This window comes from Rhamphochromis sp. 'chilingali' (assembly GCF_963969265.1).
Source record: "Rhamphochromis sp. 'chilingali' genome assembly, chromosome: 11".
NCBI lineage: Eukaryota > Metazoa > Chordata > Actinopteri > Cichliformes > Cichlidae > Rhamphochromis > Rhamphochromis sp. 'chilingali'.
The window spans coordinates 12,494,369-12,514,967 of NC_137938.1; the positions used below are offsets into that span (position 1 = coordinate 12,494,369).

Below are 20,599 nucleotides of genomic sequence, written 5' to 3' on the forward strand. Positions count from 1 at the left end.
GGCAGGATTGACCCTCAACCCCTCTAAATGTGAGTGGGCACGGCAGGAGACCCGCTACCTTGGCTACCAAGTGGGCAGAGGTGAGGTGCGCCCGCAGATGGATAAAGTGGACGCTATCCAGAACTGCCCTCGGCCTCGCACAAAAAAGGAAGTCCGGTCTTTCCTGGGGCTGGTTGGCTGGTACCGAAGATTTGTGCCCCAGTTTGCAACTATTGCGGCCCCTCTTACTGCATTGACCAGCAAAGACCAACGGAATCCTGTCATATGGACAGCGGAATGTGAACAAGCCTTCAACGGGCTGAAAACCTGCCTGTGTACGACTCCAGTTCTCAGGAGCCCCGACTTCAGGAAGAAGTTTCTGGTCCAGGTGGATGCCTCCAAAAGTGGCCTGGGAGCAGTGCTGGCCCAAGGGGACCCGGGAGAGGAGCATCCGGTCCTATACCTGAGCCGCAAGCTGCTGCCACGGGAAACCAACTACTCAACGGTGGAGAAGGAGGCTTTGGCCATTAAGTGGGCACTGGAGAAACTCAGGTATTATTTACTTGGAAGAGAGTTTGAGCTGGAAACTGATCATCGAGCGCTCACCTGGATCCATTCCATGAAGGACCATAACAGCCGACTGACACGCTGGTACCTTTCACTGCAGCCTTTCAGATTCATCATCCGTCACAGACCAGGCAAGCTCAATGTAGTGGCAGATTATCTCTCCAGGTTGCCGCACAACGCCAACCTCCGGGTGGAAGGAGATGATGTGACGGAGTCACCCCGAGCCGCCGACAGCTGATCTGGGCGCATACACGCACCACCACCATTAGTTTTTACAATTACCGGGGCTGCGCGGCTTTTCGGCGACCGGGCAGATAAACAAAAAGGGGTGAGAGGTATAGTTTGAGCAGCGCAGAAGGTGGCCAACGTATTTTCCCACTTACCTTCCATAAAGCCGGTCGCGGAGACTCGCTATGATCGCCGAATTATACGGGGGTTATGCAAGCCGATGGTATGGGGTTCCGGGGTTTAAATAGTGGGTTCGCGCGCGCTTGAAGAGTCACGTGAACTGCATTATTCTTTTGGTTTGTTTGGTGTTATTGTGAAACACTGTAGGCTGCCGGGAAGTGGCCATAAATGTCTGTATATACATATATGTATTGTAGGACTACAGCAGGAAATAAGCTGAGGGGGAAAGACGGTTTGATAATAATAAAGAGATGACTATTACGCCTAGTGGGAGGGGCTATGGGGTATAAGAGAAGGCGGTCAGGGCCCACCTGTTGCTTTTGCTTTTGCTTCCTTTCCAGTGAGCTGTTACAGAGAGGGTAACATGCAGACTGTGTTTTGTATATAGATATTTGTTTGTGCTGACTTAAGTCAGTTCTATTTCTTTGTAAATAACTTTTTGTGCACCTGGGAGGCCGGCAAAATAAATAAATTATCCACACTGAATGCTTTCCGACTACGCCTGTATTTGTTCGGAGGAAGTTTAGGAGAAGGAGCCCGCGACACGAAGTTTCGAAATATTTTGTTGAAATTTCGACTTATTAACTCGAAATTTGGAGAAACATAACTCAAACTTTTCTCGAGTTAGCTCTGCCAATCATTAAGCTACGTGAATGAGGTCACTTTCTTGTTACCCGGAAGCATATGGCGCAGAGTAACGCGCACTCAAAACCGCATCGCAACAAATTGGCGCTTTCGTGTGCACGTTTGCTGATAGCGACGTCATGTGATTCAGCTAATAACACAAGGATTTCATCATGTTTAAAGCCACGCTGAAAATACTCAGCAATCTGTGGATTCATGACTGGATATAATACTGGTAGCTTAGCTGTAGCATTTGTAGCTCAGGGCTTCAGCTTCCGGGTAACAAGGAAATGACGTCATTCACGTAGATTTCGAAATTTCAAGTTATGGATCCTTTTTTTTTTTTTTTTTTTTTTTTTGTGGCGGAAACGGGCTTCCATACTTTACATGTTAATCTCTTTGCGTTTGGATGTGTTGGATCAAAAACATTTTTTGTCTTATTGTTTGGGAGAGCATGGAAGACTTTTTTTCCCCTCTTGAAGAACTGGATGTGACACATTCACAGACCCTTGATTTATTTTCATGTTGTTGACTGAAGCACATTCGACTCAAAGTGCTGTATTTGTTTTGAAGGATGCAGATTTTAAATATTGTGAATCATCTGTATGCTAGCCATGTCAAACATTTGGGAAAGTCTCCTGGCTCACATCTGCCCCGTGTTTTGCTCGTCTGAGGCATGTTTATTGCTTGCATGTGATGACACTGTACTGTACAGTGCACATGTTTTCAAGAGGGTTTGCGGCTCGATTTAAGGAAAATAGTGAGATGTGGACTGGAAGCGTTTGTGTGTGCGTGTGTGTTTGTTTGTGAGCATGTGTACCTGCACACATGGCTGAATGTTGGCATGTGTGTTTGTTATGTGCTGACAAAGATTTAGGGACTCTTCTGTCTGTTCCTGGAAGCTGGAGTCTCTCTATTAACAAGGTTAATGATCTTCATATGGAACCAGCCAACACTGGTTACAGTAACATAGCAGTTTACAGTAATATGGGGGTGGACTATTTCTCATAAATACTCTGGCTGCAGCTCCTGCCTGTTCTGGTACGAGATCACAGACTCTAGTTCCAGCTGAGTCGTTCTGAGCCCTCCCTCAAAAAACAAAAGTTGTGTGGAAACGTTCTGAGCTTGAAATCCTAGATGTGCCATAAATCCAGGTACCTTGTGAGGCAGCTGGATTCTCATGAGATCTGCAAGATTATGTCTTGCCCAGTGTGTAGCATATGTGCTTGTGAGTGAACCACAGTTGAGTTCCCTGGCATCCACGGCGGTGGTTTTGTTTTGTTTTTCTTTTTTGTCTTTTTTTTTTTTCTTTTTTTGTCTTTTTTTGGTGTGACGACAGTCAAAAAGGAAACAAGCTGGACTGGTGTATACTGCGCTCTAGCATCAGCTATAGCAGAGTTTCTCTGTTTTTGTAATAGACAAACAAAAAAGTTTCTTTCCCTTAACTGGTTTTGAAAGAAGTTGAATTTATCGTCTGTTTTCACTGATACATTTTATCTAATTAGTTTTAAATTATAAAAAAAATGTTTTGTTTTATTTTTTTATTTTTTTTGGTCTGGCTTTTTCAAAACTGTTCCAGACACTGCTTGCCAAGCTCATCAGGTATCAAACACACCTTGGTAAATCATCGGTCATGCGGTTAAAAAGATTAATGTCTCACGAGGACTTTGAGTTTCAGATTAAATTGCTAACTGTGCAAACATTTTGTCTGTATGTTAGTAAAGCAGGCGTATTGGGTAAATATTCGAAACCACTTTATTATAGTGGGTGACTCACTCTGCATGTGAATGTTTTTGATGTTTTTTGTTTTAAAATACACATATTAAATTAAATATTCTATGCAGTGTAAAGTGCGGTCTTGGGGAATGTGGAGAGGAACTGGAGTTGTTACAAACCAACAGTTTCCACTAACATTGAAGCAGAGCTGCGGTGATCTGATGTGTTGTTTGTGCCGAGCATTGTAACAAGCAATGATTTAATAAAGCAGCAAAAGATGAAAGCCTGACTGATTATTAGACTTTTTTGTATTTTATTTTAATTTTATTTTTTATTATTAGACTTTTAAGGCATAGACCAATATTTGGTGGTGTGTGGTTTTTTGGGGGTTTTTTTGGTTTTTTTTTCTCCTCTCCAATATTCAGATACATCTGGCAGCATTTAGTTTTTCCCAACACAGCTGGACATAAACTGGGCTGGGGTTGTCTTTGTAGGAGAGGAAATTGTTGAATGCCTCAGGTGGACAAACTCTATTTCCACACCCATAACATGGTTGAAGGGTCGTCTTTACTTTTAATCTTTTAAATTGTAATTTACCGACTGTAATTGCTGCTGTGATTCATTAGCAAATGGCTAATTACCAGCTGATGATATTGGCCCTATGATAAATCAGTCTGGCTCCTATTACTGTTGTTCTGTATATGACAACTCCAAGCTAACGTTTTGTTTACATCTTTCACGCGCTGTGTAAACATTTAATTTCATCATGAAGTGTTTGTCTTGTGAGACTGGTTTGATTTTAATTATGAGAGATCTGTTTGCCAGTCATAATTGAAGGTTAGCATGACGTGCTGAATCTCTGCTATACATATACTGAGACTGTAATAAACCTTGAACATACCCATAAAGATAAACAGCCCCCCCCCACAAAAAAAAGACCAACAGGACCTTTTGCAGGTTTTTTACGGATCACCAAACTTTTACAAAGAAGAGCAACTATGGAAAATTTAACTCCTTTTGTGTGTTTACGGTGTACACACTTTTGTAAACATGCAAACGCGCTATGCATCAGTCCATGCATACGGGTATATTTGTTTTTTAGATACATGTGTGGCTGCATTCACAAACGCCTCTTACTCTTTGTGAGTTCTGTAAACTATTTACAGCACTGGCGCTGTCTATCCATTGTTGATAGCAATGGAAAGTATGTCTCATTGGAAATTTGATTCAGCACCTTTCCACTAAAAACTCTCCCATGGAGCAATCTCATCTCACACCAGTGCCTAATAAGGAGGTCCAGTTTCGGAGACGATGGCACCGCTTTCTTGTGGTATAGTGGTTCAGATCCATAAAGAAGAAAGTGAGTTGTTTAGGTTTGACATGTAGGATGGTGAGCATGTAAATTATTGCACCTACTTTCTACTTTATCATTTAAACCATATGTGCCCTGTTGTGTGCCTTTTTTCTTCTTTCTGCCCTTTCTTCTGTCTTTGACATTGTCTCTGTGTACTCATCTGCATGTCCTCCAAATACTAAATTAAAGCAGCCAGTCTGCTGTGGAGAAGTTTCTGTTTAGTTTACAGAATTTTCCGACCTCCAGGCGTTTTCTGACAGACTCATACTTCTGTCTTTCTGGTCCTCCTTACTTCAGCCCTTGGCCTCCGTGCATGAGGATGTAGTGCAGGGCTGTCAGGAATCATTGGCCACGCAGTTTGACACAGCCATATGATTCGCAATTACCCACCCAGCCCCCAAAAGCCACCCCATCCCAACCCATTCCCGTTTTCCTCCACTTAATTCTCAGCTCTCCTTTCACAGGCTTTTTTTTTTTTTTTAACTGTACACTGTGAAATACATGGGCTAGTGTTTTCTTTTGTTTTGTGTTTTTATTTTATTTTTAATGAACAGAGATCAAATACAGTGTTTGTGTAAAGCTTTAGTCAGTGATGGTGCATGAGAATCATTAAAATAGGTTATTTCAAGAGCTTCTGGATGATCAACAAAGCTGAACTATCTAGTTTTTTTTTTTTTTTTTTTTTTTTTTTTTTTTTTTGTAAGATCACTGACACTTAACTACTGTGGCATGTTTAAAAGCGTGCATAGGTACTGTACATTGTATTACTGCCAACATGCTTTTTATTTTAGGCAGTTCTCCGGCTACATACATGTACCCATTGTGAACCATGTAGGACAGCATGTATGCTTGTGTTATGGGAAATCCTCTAAGAAACAACAGTAGTGTAGTCATTGCTTGGTGGATGCTGTGCTTCCATAGTTGTCCCATTCATTCTGGAGTAAAAAGCAGTGATATGGTCACTGGATAGCCAGATTTTGTTGGCTTCAGCATACCCTGTATGTCCTGTAGCCCTTTACTCCACATTATGGCAGGCTTCTCTTGTCTGTTTCACTATCATCCCAATGGGGGGGGGTGTTAAACTGCATCTGTCCTTTTCTCTCTGTCATCATCTCTTGTTAGGTCTTTACTCCAAGCTTTTAGTCATCCAAAGATCCACTTGGTCTTAGCTTGGCCCTAGTACTTCCAAGTGTGTCCTGTGACAGTTAAGTTCTATAGATGAATACTCATTTGCACATGATGATATGACAAACCCAAAATAGCTCATAGTGCCAGACAAGCTGGGGAAGATTGGTTGACACTAATAATGTGCAAATGGGCTGTTGGTTTTCAGTGTCATCATCATGTCCAGTTGAGCAAGTCGGATTAAATAAAATTGTAATTGCTGTGTTTTTTAGGCAGATTTAAGAAAACTGACAGTCTAAAATTTCATCAGTGTTCTAGCATGAACGAACACTGGCTATTCTTCAGATATAATATGTTCAGTGTTATAAAAGTATTGCATCTGATTATGTGTTTTCTGAAAGATAACAGAGCCTTGCATGTAAAATCACCATCTCTATGCAAATATTGCATCTGGAAATACAGGCCACTGACTAACACTGGCCTCACAGCCCATTGCTAGTTTCAGTCATTATGCAAATGTGCTTTTTAAAAGTTTTACAGTCAGTTGAGACGGCACAAGTCCCTTGGAACGAGTGAGGAAATGTTTCTCCCACTGAAAACGCTACGTCCAGATGAATAGAGACAACTTTTTTTTTTTTTTTTTTGGGACCTTGCTACATGCTTTTATTTGCCTTTTGCCTTTTTCCTTTAGAGATGCCTTCATGGCATAGTTTCAGAAAAGTTTTGCAAACATTCCTCAAATATATTACTCCACATTGGCATCATGACATCACAAAGTTCTTGCAGATGTGTTATCTAAACATCTGCGATGTGACTCTCCCATTCCACCACATCCCAGAGGTGCTGGGATCTGGTGACTGTGGAGGGATAAAGTCATTGCCATATGCAAGAAATCCTTTTGAGATGATCTGACAAATTGCATTATCCTGCTGGAAGCAGGATTCGGCAACTGGAACGGGTGTTGTCAGCAACAGTACTCGGGTAAACAATGCTCAGTTGATAAGTCCATGAAAACATCCCCCACACTGTTACCCTTTCCTGTTATTTATGCCAAATTTGGACCCAACTTCCTGTATCTCAAGGCTGATCAGGACAGGCAAAGCTTCTTCACTCTTCTGTTGTCTAAATTTGGTGATCATTGAATTTTAGCCTCAGTTTTCTGTTCTTAGCTGATGACCTGAAGTGGACTTTGGTTATAACTAGTAGTTATTTTAGTTGCTGTTGCCACCGGTTGAGGCATCCTGGCCTCCTTCTTTCCTCTGACCACCTGCTTGTTCCAGAGAACTGCCATTGGATATTTTCCCTCTGACCATTTTTTGTAAACGCTAGAAACGGTTGTGTGGGAAATCCCAGCAGATCAGCAGTTTCTAAAATACTCAGACAGCCCATCTGGCACTAAAAACAAGTTACTAAAATCACATCAATTCTGATGCTCAGTTTGTGCATGTCAAGTCATCTTAAAAGTTCAAAATTCACACATTTTATTTAATTTTTTGATTGTTTGTTTTCAAAATAGTGATTAAAGAAGCTTCAAAATAATGGAGACTATAATAATATGTAATAGTTTTACAAGGTGTACTGTTTATTCCACGTATAAATGGATTGTCATTTTAATAAAACTCAGAATTCTTAGACGTCCGTTCTGTTGGTTGGAGGAGGAAAATAAACATAACAGTATTTAACCAGAAACAGCTGATGTATAAATAAAGGACATCAATCCATCCCACCTCTCAGCACTCAAACAAGGCATTCCCTGGCTGTTGCTTTCATGAATGTTGAAAATCCTCCAGGTCAAAGGGCAGATTTTTCCATTGTAAACTCAGAATGGAATGCTGCTGATGCCCAAACTGTTGGCCTTAATGTGTGGGAACATCTGTGGCTGCGCGCAGCTGTGCGTGTGTGTGCGTGCATGTATGCAAAAGTAGAGGTCTGTTGGCGAGGAGGGTCGTTTTTGTGTATTTGCACGTTTCTAACGCACGTACGGCTGTCTTTACGATAGGGGATCTGTAGGTTTGTGAGTGCTCGACAGTACGTTTATGTGCGCGCATTCCCGTGTTCTGCAAGCCACACTGTGCAGAGATCAAAGGTGACGCAGCGCCAGAAATCTGCTGGCTCACTCTTCCAGCTGCCAGCCTTGCTTTTAAGTGGATCTTAAAGTAAAACATGGAAAACACACACATACAGACACTTGTTGTATTCTGCAATCACTGGCGAGTTACATTTATACATTTGTGGTGTACGTGTGTGTGATTTGTACTGTTTGTCTTTATGATTATTTGTAACTCAGACTGGATGTTTTATTGTGCGTGTGTATAGACATGTGTGTTTGATGCATGTCTGCCTGTTGGCCTCATTATTCCTAACATTATATCTAGCCCTGAGCTCAAAGTGATGCTTTTTGTGGCAGGAGTAAAAATAAAATGCAAGGAGCAGTAACCCTTTGTGAGAACTCGTATGCTGACTTTCTTATTATTATATCTGTGAAATGTAATGATTAACCCAAGTAATCAAAGAGTTTTGCAGTTTATTTTTTTTAATTTTCTGCTTTGCTGATGTAATCGACTGCATTAAAACATATCCCAATAGCTCTCATATTAACCTCCTGTATGGGCGTGGCAAAGTAAATGTAATGTTCAATGGTAGGATTATCTTTTAAAGAAGGAACCTGAAAAGGCAGAAGTACCAAACAGACACTTGGGTACACTTCTGAAAATGTAGAGCAACCCAATGAGACATTTGTCCTGCAAATTCTGTGTGTATACACAATGAATTAAGTGAGTGGATTTGCAGTATTCAGTGCTGCAAAATACAAATTGTTTGGCACCCGCTGAACAAATACAACCTGGAGGGGAGCCAGCCAGGTTGCGGTCGAGTCTGGAACATCTCGTGTGTCAGCACCGCATTTATCCCGAGCCACTAAATGGAAACATGTCTCGGCCTGCTAGTGCCACACATGGATGAACGGGCACAAATGTACACACACAGCCTGTTTAATACACTGGCATGATTAGTTGGAGTACAAACAATAATTGGGACTCGGAACAGAGCAGCTCATCTTATTTCACAGCTGTATTAATATCAAGGGAAATGCTTAGAAAATAAAATGACCCACCATAATAAAGACCTCCTGAGATGAACTTGGTTTGTGGAAAAATGCAAATGCTTTACAAGTCTTGATCCAGCCCTCGTTTATTAATATTATGCTTCCAGCTAGACTCATGTGATCATTACTTCTCAAAGTCATTCAAAGTTTTTCTTTGGACACTGGTGTTTTCTGTCCAATCATTATGGCTGCCCATTTTCACTTAACACTGCTGACCTATGAATCATTAAAGCATAAAAAATTAACTCGTAATTAATCCCCAATTCTAGAGATGAACCAGTGTTGTCTGCATACACACAACTTGGGGAAAGAACCACATTTAAATTGTATCTTTAGGCACATTATTACTAGCAGCCTGTCACACATTTGTTTCATTTCTTTAGTTGAATCTATGGGAGAAAAAACATCCAGTTTGACAGGGATCAAGTTGTTGCTCTTTTGCACAAACAAGGTGATTTCCAAACTGAAAACCTGACAAATCTTTGTATTGTTTGAATTGTATAATACAATTTGAGGAAACTGGACAAGTCAAAAACGACAGAAGCGGCAGGCCTAAAAAAACAAACCCCAAACCATCTACAGCAGGTGGACAGCTTCTTAAAGTAATTTCTTTCAGAACTACGAAAAAATCCAACAAAGACCTGATATTTGTTGAAGCATTGTTGTTATAAATACTTAAAATAATCCCATATCAGCCATGGTGCTGCAGTATGATTAAAAGCACATAAAGTAGAGCAATAAAGATTAAACTGGAGGTTTGAGATAAAGTGTTTTAAGTACTTTTATTTTGAAGTTCAAGAGAAAGCGAGCAAGAACATGTTCGTTCTTGAGTAAGAATGAAGCTAGACTATCGCTAAACCGGAAGAGACCTCCAAGTAAATACTGATCCCTTTTCATCCCAGCATCCCTACTGTTTCATCAAAGACTTATGTTTTAGTGACGGATTTAGGAGGCATTTACTTTTTGGTGAGATTTGGTCCTTCCTTGGGGTTTTGGAAGAAAGCTCCGAGCGTTGCATATAATTTAGTTGTTTTTACTACCTCTCAGTATTAATTTTAACTGAATAATTTGTCTTTTAATGGGAGCATGGTGAGACCACCCAGGCACTGGAGGATGATACACCTTTAAGGGTCCATCTTTCACTCCTTGTCCCCAAAGCAGTGTAAGATTAGAAGCCACATTTCTCCCAGCTAAAAGGGCGGGATCATATTACTCCCACAACTAATGGGAATCCCTGATACTGTTTGCTTTCTGCTCTGTTTCTCAGTCTATACGTGATGGTCTGTGTCAAATATGTGTGAGAATACTTTCATTCATCAGATTATGATAACAGCTTAACGTGTAGTGCATGAAGCTTAACTAAGTATTTTTACATCATCAGGCCTTTTCTAGCACAAGGTTTTCAGGGAATGTTTTTCTTTCTTTTCTTTCTTCTTCTTGCACACATATTTCAAGGTGTATGTATACACATGTCCGTTTGTTTATATCCGTGCGTCGCACATAGACAGCTGTGTGTTGCTGCCTGTAGGCATTTTATCTGGCTGAAGCTGAACAGAGCTGTTGGACTCATGTAGGTCATGAAGACTGCATTTCCCTCTCTCCTAGCCTTCCCCCGTTCGTTCGTTCGCTCGCTCTCTCCCTCTCTGTCTCTGACTGGGGAAAGTAGGACAGATCAGATTTCAGAAACTGCTGCTGTGGAAAGGCAAAAAAAGGAGAGAAGCGACAGGAGTATGAGGGAGGAAGAAATTAAAAGCTGCTAAGAGGGATAATTTAAGTATTGTTAAAGGGTTTTTTTTCAGTTATTTATTACATGAATTTGTTGCTAAGTTATGCTTTTAGTGTAAAAAATGAAACCATTTATCTCCCTAGATTGCAACAGACTGTTTGGATGTTTACAGACGGTGGTTAGCACTGTTGCCTCACAGCAAGGAGATCTTGAGTTCAATTCCACCATCAGGCCGGGGTCTTTCTGTGTGGAGTTTGCATGTTCTCCCATGTTTGTGTGGGTTCTCCCCGGGTACTCCGGCTTCCTCCCTCTGTCCAAAGACATGCACTTAGTGGGGTTAGGTTAACTGGAAACACTAAATTGCCCATAGGTGTGAATGCGGGAGTGAATGTGAGTGAATGGTTGTCTTTGTCTCTGTGTTGGCCCTGTGACAGACTGGCAGCCTGTCCAGGGTGTGCCCTACCTGTCGCCCTATGACAGCTAGGATAGGCTCCAGCGCTCCCTGTGACCCTGAAAAAGATAAGCGGAAGCGAATGGATGATTGAATGCCACTAGAACTGCTTTCCAAATCGAGGAGACTGCTCTTAAGTAAAACATAAATGGCATGGAAAAGCCAGTTATGTTCTTTTGTTTGTTTGTTTTTTTTACCTATAAGCATCCCTTGGAAGCTTTAACTTGGAAAAATGTAGACGATAGGGAAAATGACAAAAAGAAGGGAAACGCTGAAATCAACCAGCCTTCAGACCAACTTTTTTTCCCCATTGCTTAAAGACTCTGATCCAAGAAACTTAAGAGACGAGTGCTCGACTCAAAAAGCTGGCAATGGGATTTGTGTCAGCAATGAGAGAGAGAGAGAATGTGACAGACAGACACTGTGATCTTGATGTCTCCAGAGAAAACTCCCATTATTGAGGACAGTTTGTACAGAACGGAGGCACATGCTGTGATTCCTCTGAATGGGAAATCGTTGTTTGTACTTGCCTGTTATGCTATTAGTCTCTTTGTTTTTTCTTCAATCAATCATGCTACAGAGACCTGTAGCTTCCTCTCCCTTCTGTAGCGTAAAAATGTAGTTAGATTTTATAAAATTGTATGAAATGCAAATGAGAGGAATACACTCACATCAGCTGGTCGTTTCAACTTTCTTCAGGGTCACAGTTCAACACTGTCACTGCTTGCCATACAACAAGTGGACCATTCTTGGTTTAGTGCCAAAATCATACTAATGATGTCATCCTTTGTTCATCCAATTCCACCACCCCCTCATCTTGCCCTCCTGCTGTAATTGGACAGTGTGTCCAAATCAGCAGTGGTCTGAAAGCACATTTGCTCCCCAGGGTTTGATGGCAATCAGCCCTGGTGCACAATTAAGCATTTACTGCCACTTCTAATCCTGTTGGTAAAATATTTGACTCCATGCGGGGTGTTTCTCAGCAGGTAGTCACAGTAAATAGGGGGACTCCGTTCTTGCATCGTGGTAACCCAGTCTAGATGGCCTTCACTAAAGCGTGTTGCCATAAACTGTGCATGTTCAACCAATTTTTAATAGTGTGCCACTAAAATTCAAATGAACATTAGTAAATTGCATGGATTTTTACATTTTGGGTAAGCATAGTTTCCTCTAGTTTTCTTATCAACTTTTTTGGCATTAAAAATACACAAAATAACTGACTACGCTGTAGCTGTATTTCGGCAGTGGCTTTCTTTTGTAGCACGTACTGAATGAACAGTTCTGTCTTAAGTTTACGAGAGACAGAAGTAATGTAACGGCTAGCTTCAAACAAGACCCACGCTTTAAAAAAAAAAAAAAAAAAAAAAAGATTACACATACCAAATAAACACACTTTTAATACATGTTAAATTCAGTCACGTTAATTACTTCTGTTACCGTGACCACATTTTATTGCCACTCCTGTAAACTCGTATTATTGTGTTTCTGTGGTTTAAAAATAATGCATTTAAAAACCGGGGCTGTGAGTTTTCCATTTAAAAGAAACAATTTGCTTTTAGAAAAGCAAGACTATAACAATGGGGTTTGTGACAAATAGTCAAATTACAGTAATTGTAATTTTACTTGACACATTTATCAAGTTCATTTAACTTGGCTGCTTTTATAACCCACTAAACTTGAATATGACTTTGACCTAACTAATAAAGTGCAGATGGGGTCTGAGGTGCTTTTAAAATGGCAACTAACACTTTAGTTGAAGTCAAAATATAACGTACCTTCCCTCTACCTTCATATTCCTAATATTAATTTCCTGTGGCTGTTAAATACTGTTTCTTATCCAAATGTCTGACCTAAATTTTTGCTACATGGCCTGCTTTGCTAATTAAATTTGACTCAGTTCGGTTCTGGAATCCTCCAAGCTTTAACTTTGGGTCTAAATGGGTGTTAAGACTCCATTGTTTACAGACAGAGCAGGCTCTGTGGGCTAACTAACTGCCCAATATAGAGTGTATAGTCTTCTTCCTGGCTGCACAGTGGCAGAGATGGCAGCTTGCCACCATACTTAAATGTGTACAGTTACTGTGCACTGTTTCCTTCTTTGCTTCTCTCTATACATCAGTCCTCTTCATCATCTTTTTTCCTCTGTCTGTCTCTTGTCCAGTAAACCTTTTTTTTATTCTTGCCTTCTGGACTTTGCCCTATCCTGGCTCTGCTAAGCCCAGATAGGCCCTTTTATATCTTGGGTCTTAATTTGATGCTGTAATTGGATGGTGAGGGACCACTCACTATCCTTTCTTAGTGAGTCAGCAGAGTATTCTTGGCTAATGCCTCCCACTTATGCTGACTACAGGCATTGACCAGGGATGGCCAATTGTCCCAGGCTCATTCAGGTTTTTGTGCCTCCATCTCATCATCCAGACGTCAGTTTCCAGGAGCGCCCTGGACCACACACAGCCCTGCATTACAGTCAGAGGGGCTTTATAAGGCGTACTTGTTAATGGGAATATGGAACTAGGGTGGGTCGTGTGAGCCAAATCAGCCTATCAATGGCTACAGTTCTTCTCTGGCAACATGAAGGGCTTTTGTAAAACAGAGATGGCAGTTATACAGACGGGTGGCAATTAAAAGAAAAACCTGAACCCTTGACCCTTTGCTGGTAGTTTTTGTCCACTTGTGTGCTTAGAGGGAAAGGCCACTGAAAATCACTTTGAAGTTGACTTGACCTTTAAGAAAGCCTTTTATCAGTCTTCAGAGCTCAACCTGTAGAAACACATGTGGGATATTAGACCTACATCAAAGAAAATAACAGTCGGCACCATCATCAACATGACACAGCAAGGCATATTGAAGCTATTCTGGTGACCTAAAGCCTTACTAAGGCAATACATTCAAATGTTTGCATCAGCATTGTTGCGTCTTCACCAGGGTGTGGGGGGATATCCACACTAACTTGCACCAGGTGTTAGGGCTGCACGATTTTGCATAAAATGAGAATCACGATTTTTTTGGCTTAGAATTGAGATCACGATTCTCTCACGATTTTCTTTTCCAGTATAAATATTTATTGCACTTATTAACTGCACATCAACTTCGTAACAGTTGAGACTGAACATAAAAACAATAAATAAACATAAAACTACAAATGTCTCACGTTTTGTTGCCGCAAAATGTTGTACTGCTTGAAATTCCGTCTCCACCGTTGCTCGGCGCTGCGTGTATAGAGCAGGTAGTGCAACAATAGAAAAATAGTTGCGGGACGGCACTGTGTAGCGTTTGTCTAGGGTGTTGATCATTTTCCTAAATCCCTCGTTTTGCACAGTGTTGATGGGAGCCATATCTTTGGTCAGGTGATAAGTGATAGCCTCCGTAATTTCTTTGTGCCTGTGGGAGTTCGACGTGTATAGGGAAGCGCTGTATAAGGTTCCCGTTATTGATGTTTGGGTGGTTGACCGGGACGGATTTTCTCCTGTCACTTTCTCGTCATCCCTGACGTGCTCTCCGTTGTTTTTTTTTTCCCTGCTAATTTTAGCATCACACGGCACAGCTTCTGTACCACGTGGTATAAGGCTCCGCCCTTGTCATTTGTTGAGCAGGAAGAGTGAGCGCTTGTTTTCTTGCAGATTACGTCCCGGATCAAAATGCCGGGACGTCGTCATCGTCTTTTTTTTTTTTTTTTTTTTTTTTTTTTTTAAATCGTTGTCATTTGGAAATGAGATCGCACATAAGTATGAATCGAGATCGCGATTTTTCTAACGATTAATCGTGCAGCCCTACCAGGTGTACAAATTCCCACTGACAAAGTGGTTTTGCATGGTTTCAAATCCATTGGATGTTGAATTTAAGTGCAGGAGTTTTTAATAGTCAGTGTTCGCTTGCAACACCTGCAACATCCACAAATGATAATACATGGACCCCTTCCAAAATTACGAAGATAAAACTATTTAAAATATGCATAGTTAAAAATGCCATAGTTAGGTAGCTCATGTAATCCAGAAGGTTGAGATCATATTAGTAATGACAAAGAATAATTGAGACATTTTATTTCTAATTCATCACTTATCTTTGATTACAGTGAATTAAATATGGATGTTGTTAGCGTCGTCCCCACTTTCCCTCCTACTGTTTTATGAACACTGACTCCTCTCCTATGGCACAGCTGTCATCCAGCCTGCCATCTTTTTTACCTTCTAACAAAACTTCCTGTATGTGTTGGATCTTAATGTGTGCAGGCTTGTGTGCCAAATGGCTAATAGTCTTTAGTAACTCCTGTCTGATGTAATAGCTTGTAATGTGTACGTAATACCAGTGGAACTATTTATAGAGCTGCAGCCAATTCTCAGAGATTGATGTGAGTGTGCGTGTTGGCTGCAGGGCATGCACACACATGCTTGTGTACATATTTCAGCTTTGCTTTGACCCAACTGTATTTCTCCAATTTGTGTCTAGCTGTATCTTTGGAGAATTCTGCATGTATGTTTGTGCAGATACTGTAATATACAAAAAAAATGGGTCAGTGTATATGAAGATGCATATATGAACACATCTGGTTCCGGTCTGTCTGGATTGTGTATATGTGTGTTGCTAGAAGCTTTCAGTCTCTCTTTGGGGGATTGCATCACGGGGCAGCTATCAGACCTGAGTCATCACAGAGGTTGAGAGGCCCTCTGAAAGCTTTCCTTCCTCTTTTCTACTATATGCACAAATTTCTTTTGGTCATACAGTTGTATGTTGTTTTTATGAACACTAAGGTATGACAGAAAAGGAAAATTTACTTTCAAACCAAGCCACACACTCTCGTAGCTCATTGGTGTATTCCTGACTGTTTTAACAGTGAAACATGTCCATGTGTTGGTTCTTTAGTAACATAAAAACAGATGCTTTTCCAACAATAAGTCATGCTGTTCTTGCAGATGCTGGTTATTATTTTCAGTAGTTAATCCCAGTTTTAGCTTCATCATGTGTCTAGAAAGCAACACAGGCTCAAATATAGACATGCATTCACTTGACAAGGTCAAAGTCTATTAATGCCGTTAGTGATCATGATTGATTGATTACAACTGGAAGTTTCTCTATGCCAGGTAAGGGTTTGTTGGACAGCACTCAATGGACTGACCAATACTCGGAACAATGGGAACGCCCAAAAACCTTAAAGTTTGAGTGAAACTTAGAGCTGCCCACATCATAAAGACAAATGCTTTTTGGTGAAGTTTTCTGGTCAGACTAGACAAAGACTGAGCCATATGGCGACAATGACAAAAGGTATGTTTGGAGGAGTAAATGTGAGGCTTTCAAACCTAAAAACACTGTACTGACTGTTAAGCGTGGTGGAAGCATCATGTTCTGGGCCTGTTTTGACACTAATGGAATTGCAAAAAGTAGATGGAATCATAATTATTCAACTTTACTTTACATCAGCAGGTAGATGGTCGAAACCTTGACACCACTGGTTTTTCCAACAAGACAACAATCTCAACACTCAACATTAGGCTTCTTGAGTAGTTTTCTCAAAAGCTGATTTCAACCCTGTTGCAAAATTTGTGGACTGTACTTAAAAGCCAGGAAACCAACCAATTTAAATTAACTCAATTCTGCCAAGAAGAGTGTCCAAATATCAAGCCAGAATTATGCTATGAGTTTGTTGATGGTTACTAAACTTACTAAGCGATTTTAACATAATTTAGTGGAGGTCTATGGTATGTACAACTTTGACCCTGTGTGGATTAGAGAAAATGCCATCAGTCTAGTAACTGGTGATTTCTGGTTGATTTGCATAGGTGTGTGTGTGTGTGTGTGTGTGTGTGTGTGTGTGTGTGTGTGTGTGTGTGTGTGTGTGTGTGTGTACCAGAGTACCACCAGCCATGCATGGTTTCAAAAAATATTTGTTTACTTGGCAGTTTTGTTCAGTTTTAGAGTGATCTTAATAAAACAGGTGCACAGTCATAGAATGTAAATTGGCAAAGATGGTGATACAATGCTTTTAAATGGTTAGTGCAAAGGAGTTCTAATTTACCAAAAGAAGAGCACTTTTGTTGACCCTCACAGCCCTATTGTGCAAGGTTTAAAAAAACAAAAACAAAAAACCAACAACAAAACAAACTTGCTACTAAACAGTTTGATTAAATCACATGTATGATGCGTGCAGCCTTCCTGGGACTTTCCTTGCTTGCCAACAAACTGTGACGTATGCATGGGAGTGTGTCCTGGTCTCAGTGAGGGTGAATGCAGTGACAGTGAGGGGGTGTGTGGGAACAGCTGTGCAGGCTAGAGACGGTTAACAATAGAGAGCTTTCATACTACACATTCTGCTGCAGCGTGTCACCAGACAGTCTTTCTTTCTCACTTCCCTCTGCTTCCCACTCGTTTTCCTTCACATCTCACATCCGTCTGTCTCTTTCTCCCTATCCCACACACACTCCCACATACTTGCCACTGCCCATGTTCAATCATACACTTCTCCCTTGCTCGCTCACTCTCCCCCTGTCTCCCCTCTCTCCCAGCCTTACTCTTTCCCGCTCTCTCCCCAAAGTTTCCCGCTACCACTTTAACCACTATTTCCTCCTTTCTTCCGAGGAACTGTGCTCATTTTGTCATCACACCTCACCCACACATGTATAAGCACACGCATCCTGCTTTTCCCAGAAGAAGTAAGGGGGGGGGAAGGGGAAGTTACTTCAAGGATAAGGTAAAGCTCCTCTTGCCTTTCCCAGACGGGGTGTGTCAAAGCTTTTGTCTGTCTGATGCTATATTAAATATCAGAGTTGAAAGGAGCGGTGTGATGTGTGTGTGTGCATGTGTGCAGAAGTCTCTAGCTTTTTTGTTCTTTAGAGAGAAAGAATGTTGGCACAAAGCGAGCCACTACGGGAGAAGTAGGAGGTTGGAGTGCTGAAGTGCCAGCCCAGGTCTGTTTCATTTCATTTGCACTGTAATGAGTCTTGTTACTGCTGTAAGCTGGGAGTTAAAAGTTAAGCCACATAAAGGGAGGAATGCAGGTAAGAAGGGAGGGAAGGTGAACACAAAAGAAGGAAAAACGGACAAGCCTCCGAACGTTCACCTAAAAACTTGCGAACATTTTGGAACAAGAGGAGCAATAAAGAGAAACTTTTTTTGGGGGGGGGGGGTTGTTGTCTTTGTCCTCTTCACTGTGCCGCACTCTTTCCAAACGTGCCCCCTCTTGCATCGAGCTCTGAAAAGAAACTTAAGCACAGATCGTCAAGAGGTCTGAAAAAGTTGGCTGTGTTTGTGCATGACTGTGCGTATGTGTGTCTACTTGAGTGCCTCGGAGGGAGCGTGTGTGTGTTGTGTGCGCGCCTAGGTCTGTGTGGGAATGATTACATCAGCCTGCTGCAGCTTTATGATTGGTTAGTGAGCGTGTGGTTTGATTCAGTGTGCCTCAGAGCCCATGGCTGAGGCTGTAACCCTTTGTGAGGGAGAGAGAGAGACAGAGCATAGTTGTCAGACTCAACCGGCACTGGAAGCACTCTACTGTACCATCCGATTGCCGACTGCTTCAGTGTCTTCGTCCTGTGCGCTGTATACATACCGGCATTAGGTCACACAGACAGTTTGTTCTTTTCCTTTCCTTTCCTTTTTTCTTTTTTGGAGACTGCAGTCTACAGATAGACTTGAGGACTAGCCTCATGACAGGTAGCACAACTGTCAGCTGTTGGCATTCAAATTGGTACCTTTCTTTCTGGAGGACACAGGGCGACAGAACAGCGAGGTTTTCTGTCTTATTGACTATATTGGAGTGAGTGCGCTTATGTGAGTGTTTGTGGGAGCCGATTCATTCCGAAAATGCCTTCGTGTTCCCCGGACTGCTGCCTATTGCGGGCCGTGGAGGTAAGACCCCTCTTCCTGTGTCTCATTTCTCTTTTCGCCTCCCTCTCCTCTTTTTACAATTTAAGACATTTTCTCTTTGAAGTACTTTCACGTTAAACCTGAGGCAGGAAATGTAATGTGTAAATACTGTTAAGGCCGAAGACATTTTTCTTTTTCTTTTTTTTCCCTTTTCCAAGATGTGAGCAGAGCAAAAGGATCCAAATACGTCAGCACCCTTGAAAAGGGGTATATGCTCCATTGCGTTTCATCTTAAACATCTTTGATGGGCAGAGTGCCTTAGGCCTGGCTTGTGCAAACTGTGATGCTATAAGCTGGGTATTTGCTCAGGAAGAGAACAGAATTTCTTTGTCATGATATTATGTGGGAGGCATGCATACATGTGAAAGCTTAGCCTACACAGGAATCCAGCCTACTAAGGGCTGCATTTGTCTGTAGGTTAAGTAGGTTGCTCTAGTTTCTCTGGGGGCCATTAGAAATGTATCAAGTAAATGTTAACACATGTTGTCCTGTTTATTAAAAAAATGGCTCTGGGAACTTGGACTGTCAAAATCCCCTGGATTATGTGGTGGAATAAAATGCTTATCCACAGTATAGATGTAGTGCTACTAATGCTAATATTAGACGCCTGGATAGTGATGGTAGGCTCTCACACAGATGGGATATTAGAGGAAGGTTTTAGCTGTTCAGCACCTCATGCATTATTGCTGTACAGCAATATATAGAAAGATCAGTGGAGTAGATGTGTTTACATTTTATGCAGAGGTGTAACAGCGCTCCAAATTTGTTTGTCCTTTTTGTTTCGTACAAAATAAAAACAAATTCCACCTCAACCATCTCCAAATATTACAACCTTCCCCAAACGAGCATGCTTTTAATAGAAATATGGGTTTTATTGATATTATTTATTTTTGAGCTGGCTAGAGTACTATTACCAACGTTCATGATGCTACTGTGTGAAATGCGTTATTAAAGAAAGTAAACAATTTAACAACAGTCAGTTCGAGTTAAGACAGTTTTGTTTGAGGTTAAGCTGGAAAGCACAGTGTTCGTATTCCTCATCTTTTATATACTGTAACTTAAAACTGTGCTTACTTCTCTTTGAGCTGTGTTCAGTACATACCCATTTGGACCGGCTTTGTGTTCACAAGAGCGGACACTTGTTATGCAAAGGAGTGTATTTGCTTTTGTATTACATCGACAAGTTGCTATAAGAAAATCTCATCTGTTATTTCTAACGCCACAATTACCGTATAGTTTTGAATGTCTGTTCTTTTCTATTGTGCCGTAATTACAAGGCTGCGTATGCTATAGTGCATAAGGTGCTATATGAGAAACCGTATTGCAGTGTTTGAGGAAAATTGCTGGCTTCACCCACCTATTAGACTCTAGTGTTCAAAAAAAGGATTTGTGTAAAAGTCACGATGGGTTTACTGTAAAAGTTTCTTCTCACTTTTTTTTAGTATTTCGTTTGTCAGACTACCTTCATGTGATTTCTGTTCACTCAAACTGAAACCTTGGATTTCTTGTCACAGATTGTGAAGATCTTCAGTGAAGACGGCATGGGTAAAGTTGTGGAGATCCCAGCCAACATGACAGCCAGGGACCTGTGCCAGCTCCTGGTTTATAAAAGCCATTGTGTGGATGACAACAGTTGGGCACTTGTTGAACACCACCCACTGCTAGGGCTAGGTAAGGAACAGAGCTGTA

At 41.2% G+C, this 20,599-nt stretch overlaps 1 protein-coding gene across 4 annotated transcripts in view; it reads left to right on the plus strand.

Annotated features, from left to right (window-relative positions):
• The window catches only part of grb10b (growth factor receptor-bound protein 10b), a 95,002-nt gene that overhangs the window by 60,593 nt on the left and 13,810 nt on the right, over window positions 1-20,599 (plus strand). For all 4 annotated transcript variants that reach the window (XM_080897211.1, XM_080897210.1, XM_080897209.1 and 1 more), the window contains one exon: window positions 20,425-20,581. In XM_080897211.1, coding sequence (XP_080753337.1) covers window positions 20,425-20,581 — 157 coding nt within the window. The remainder of the gene's footprint in view (window positions 1-20,424; window positions 20,582-20,599) is intronic.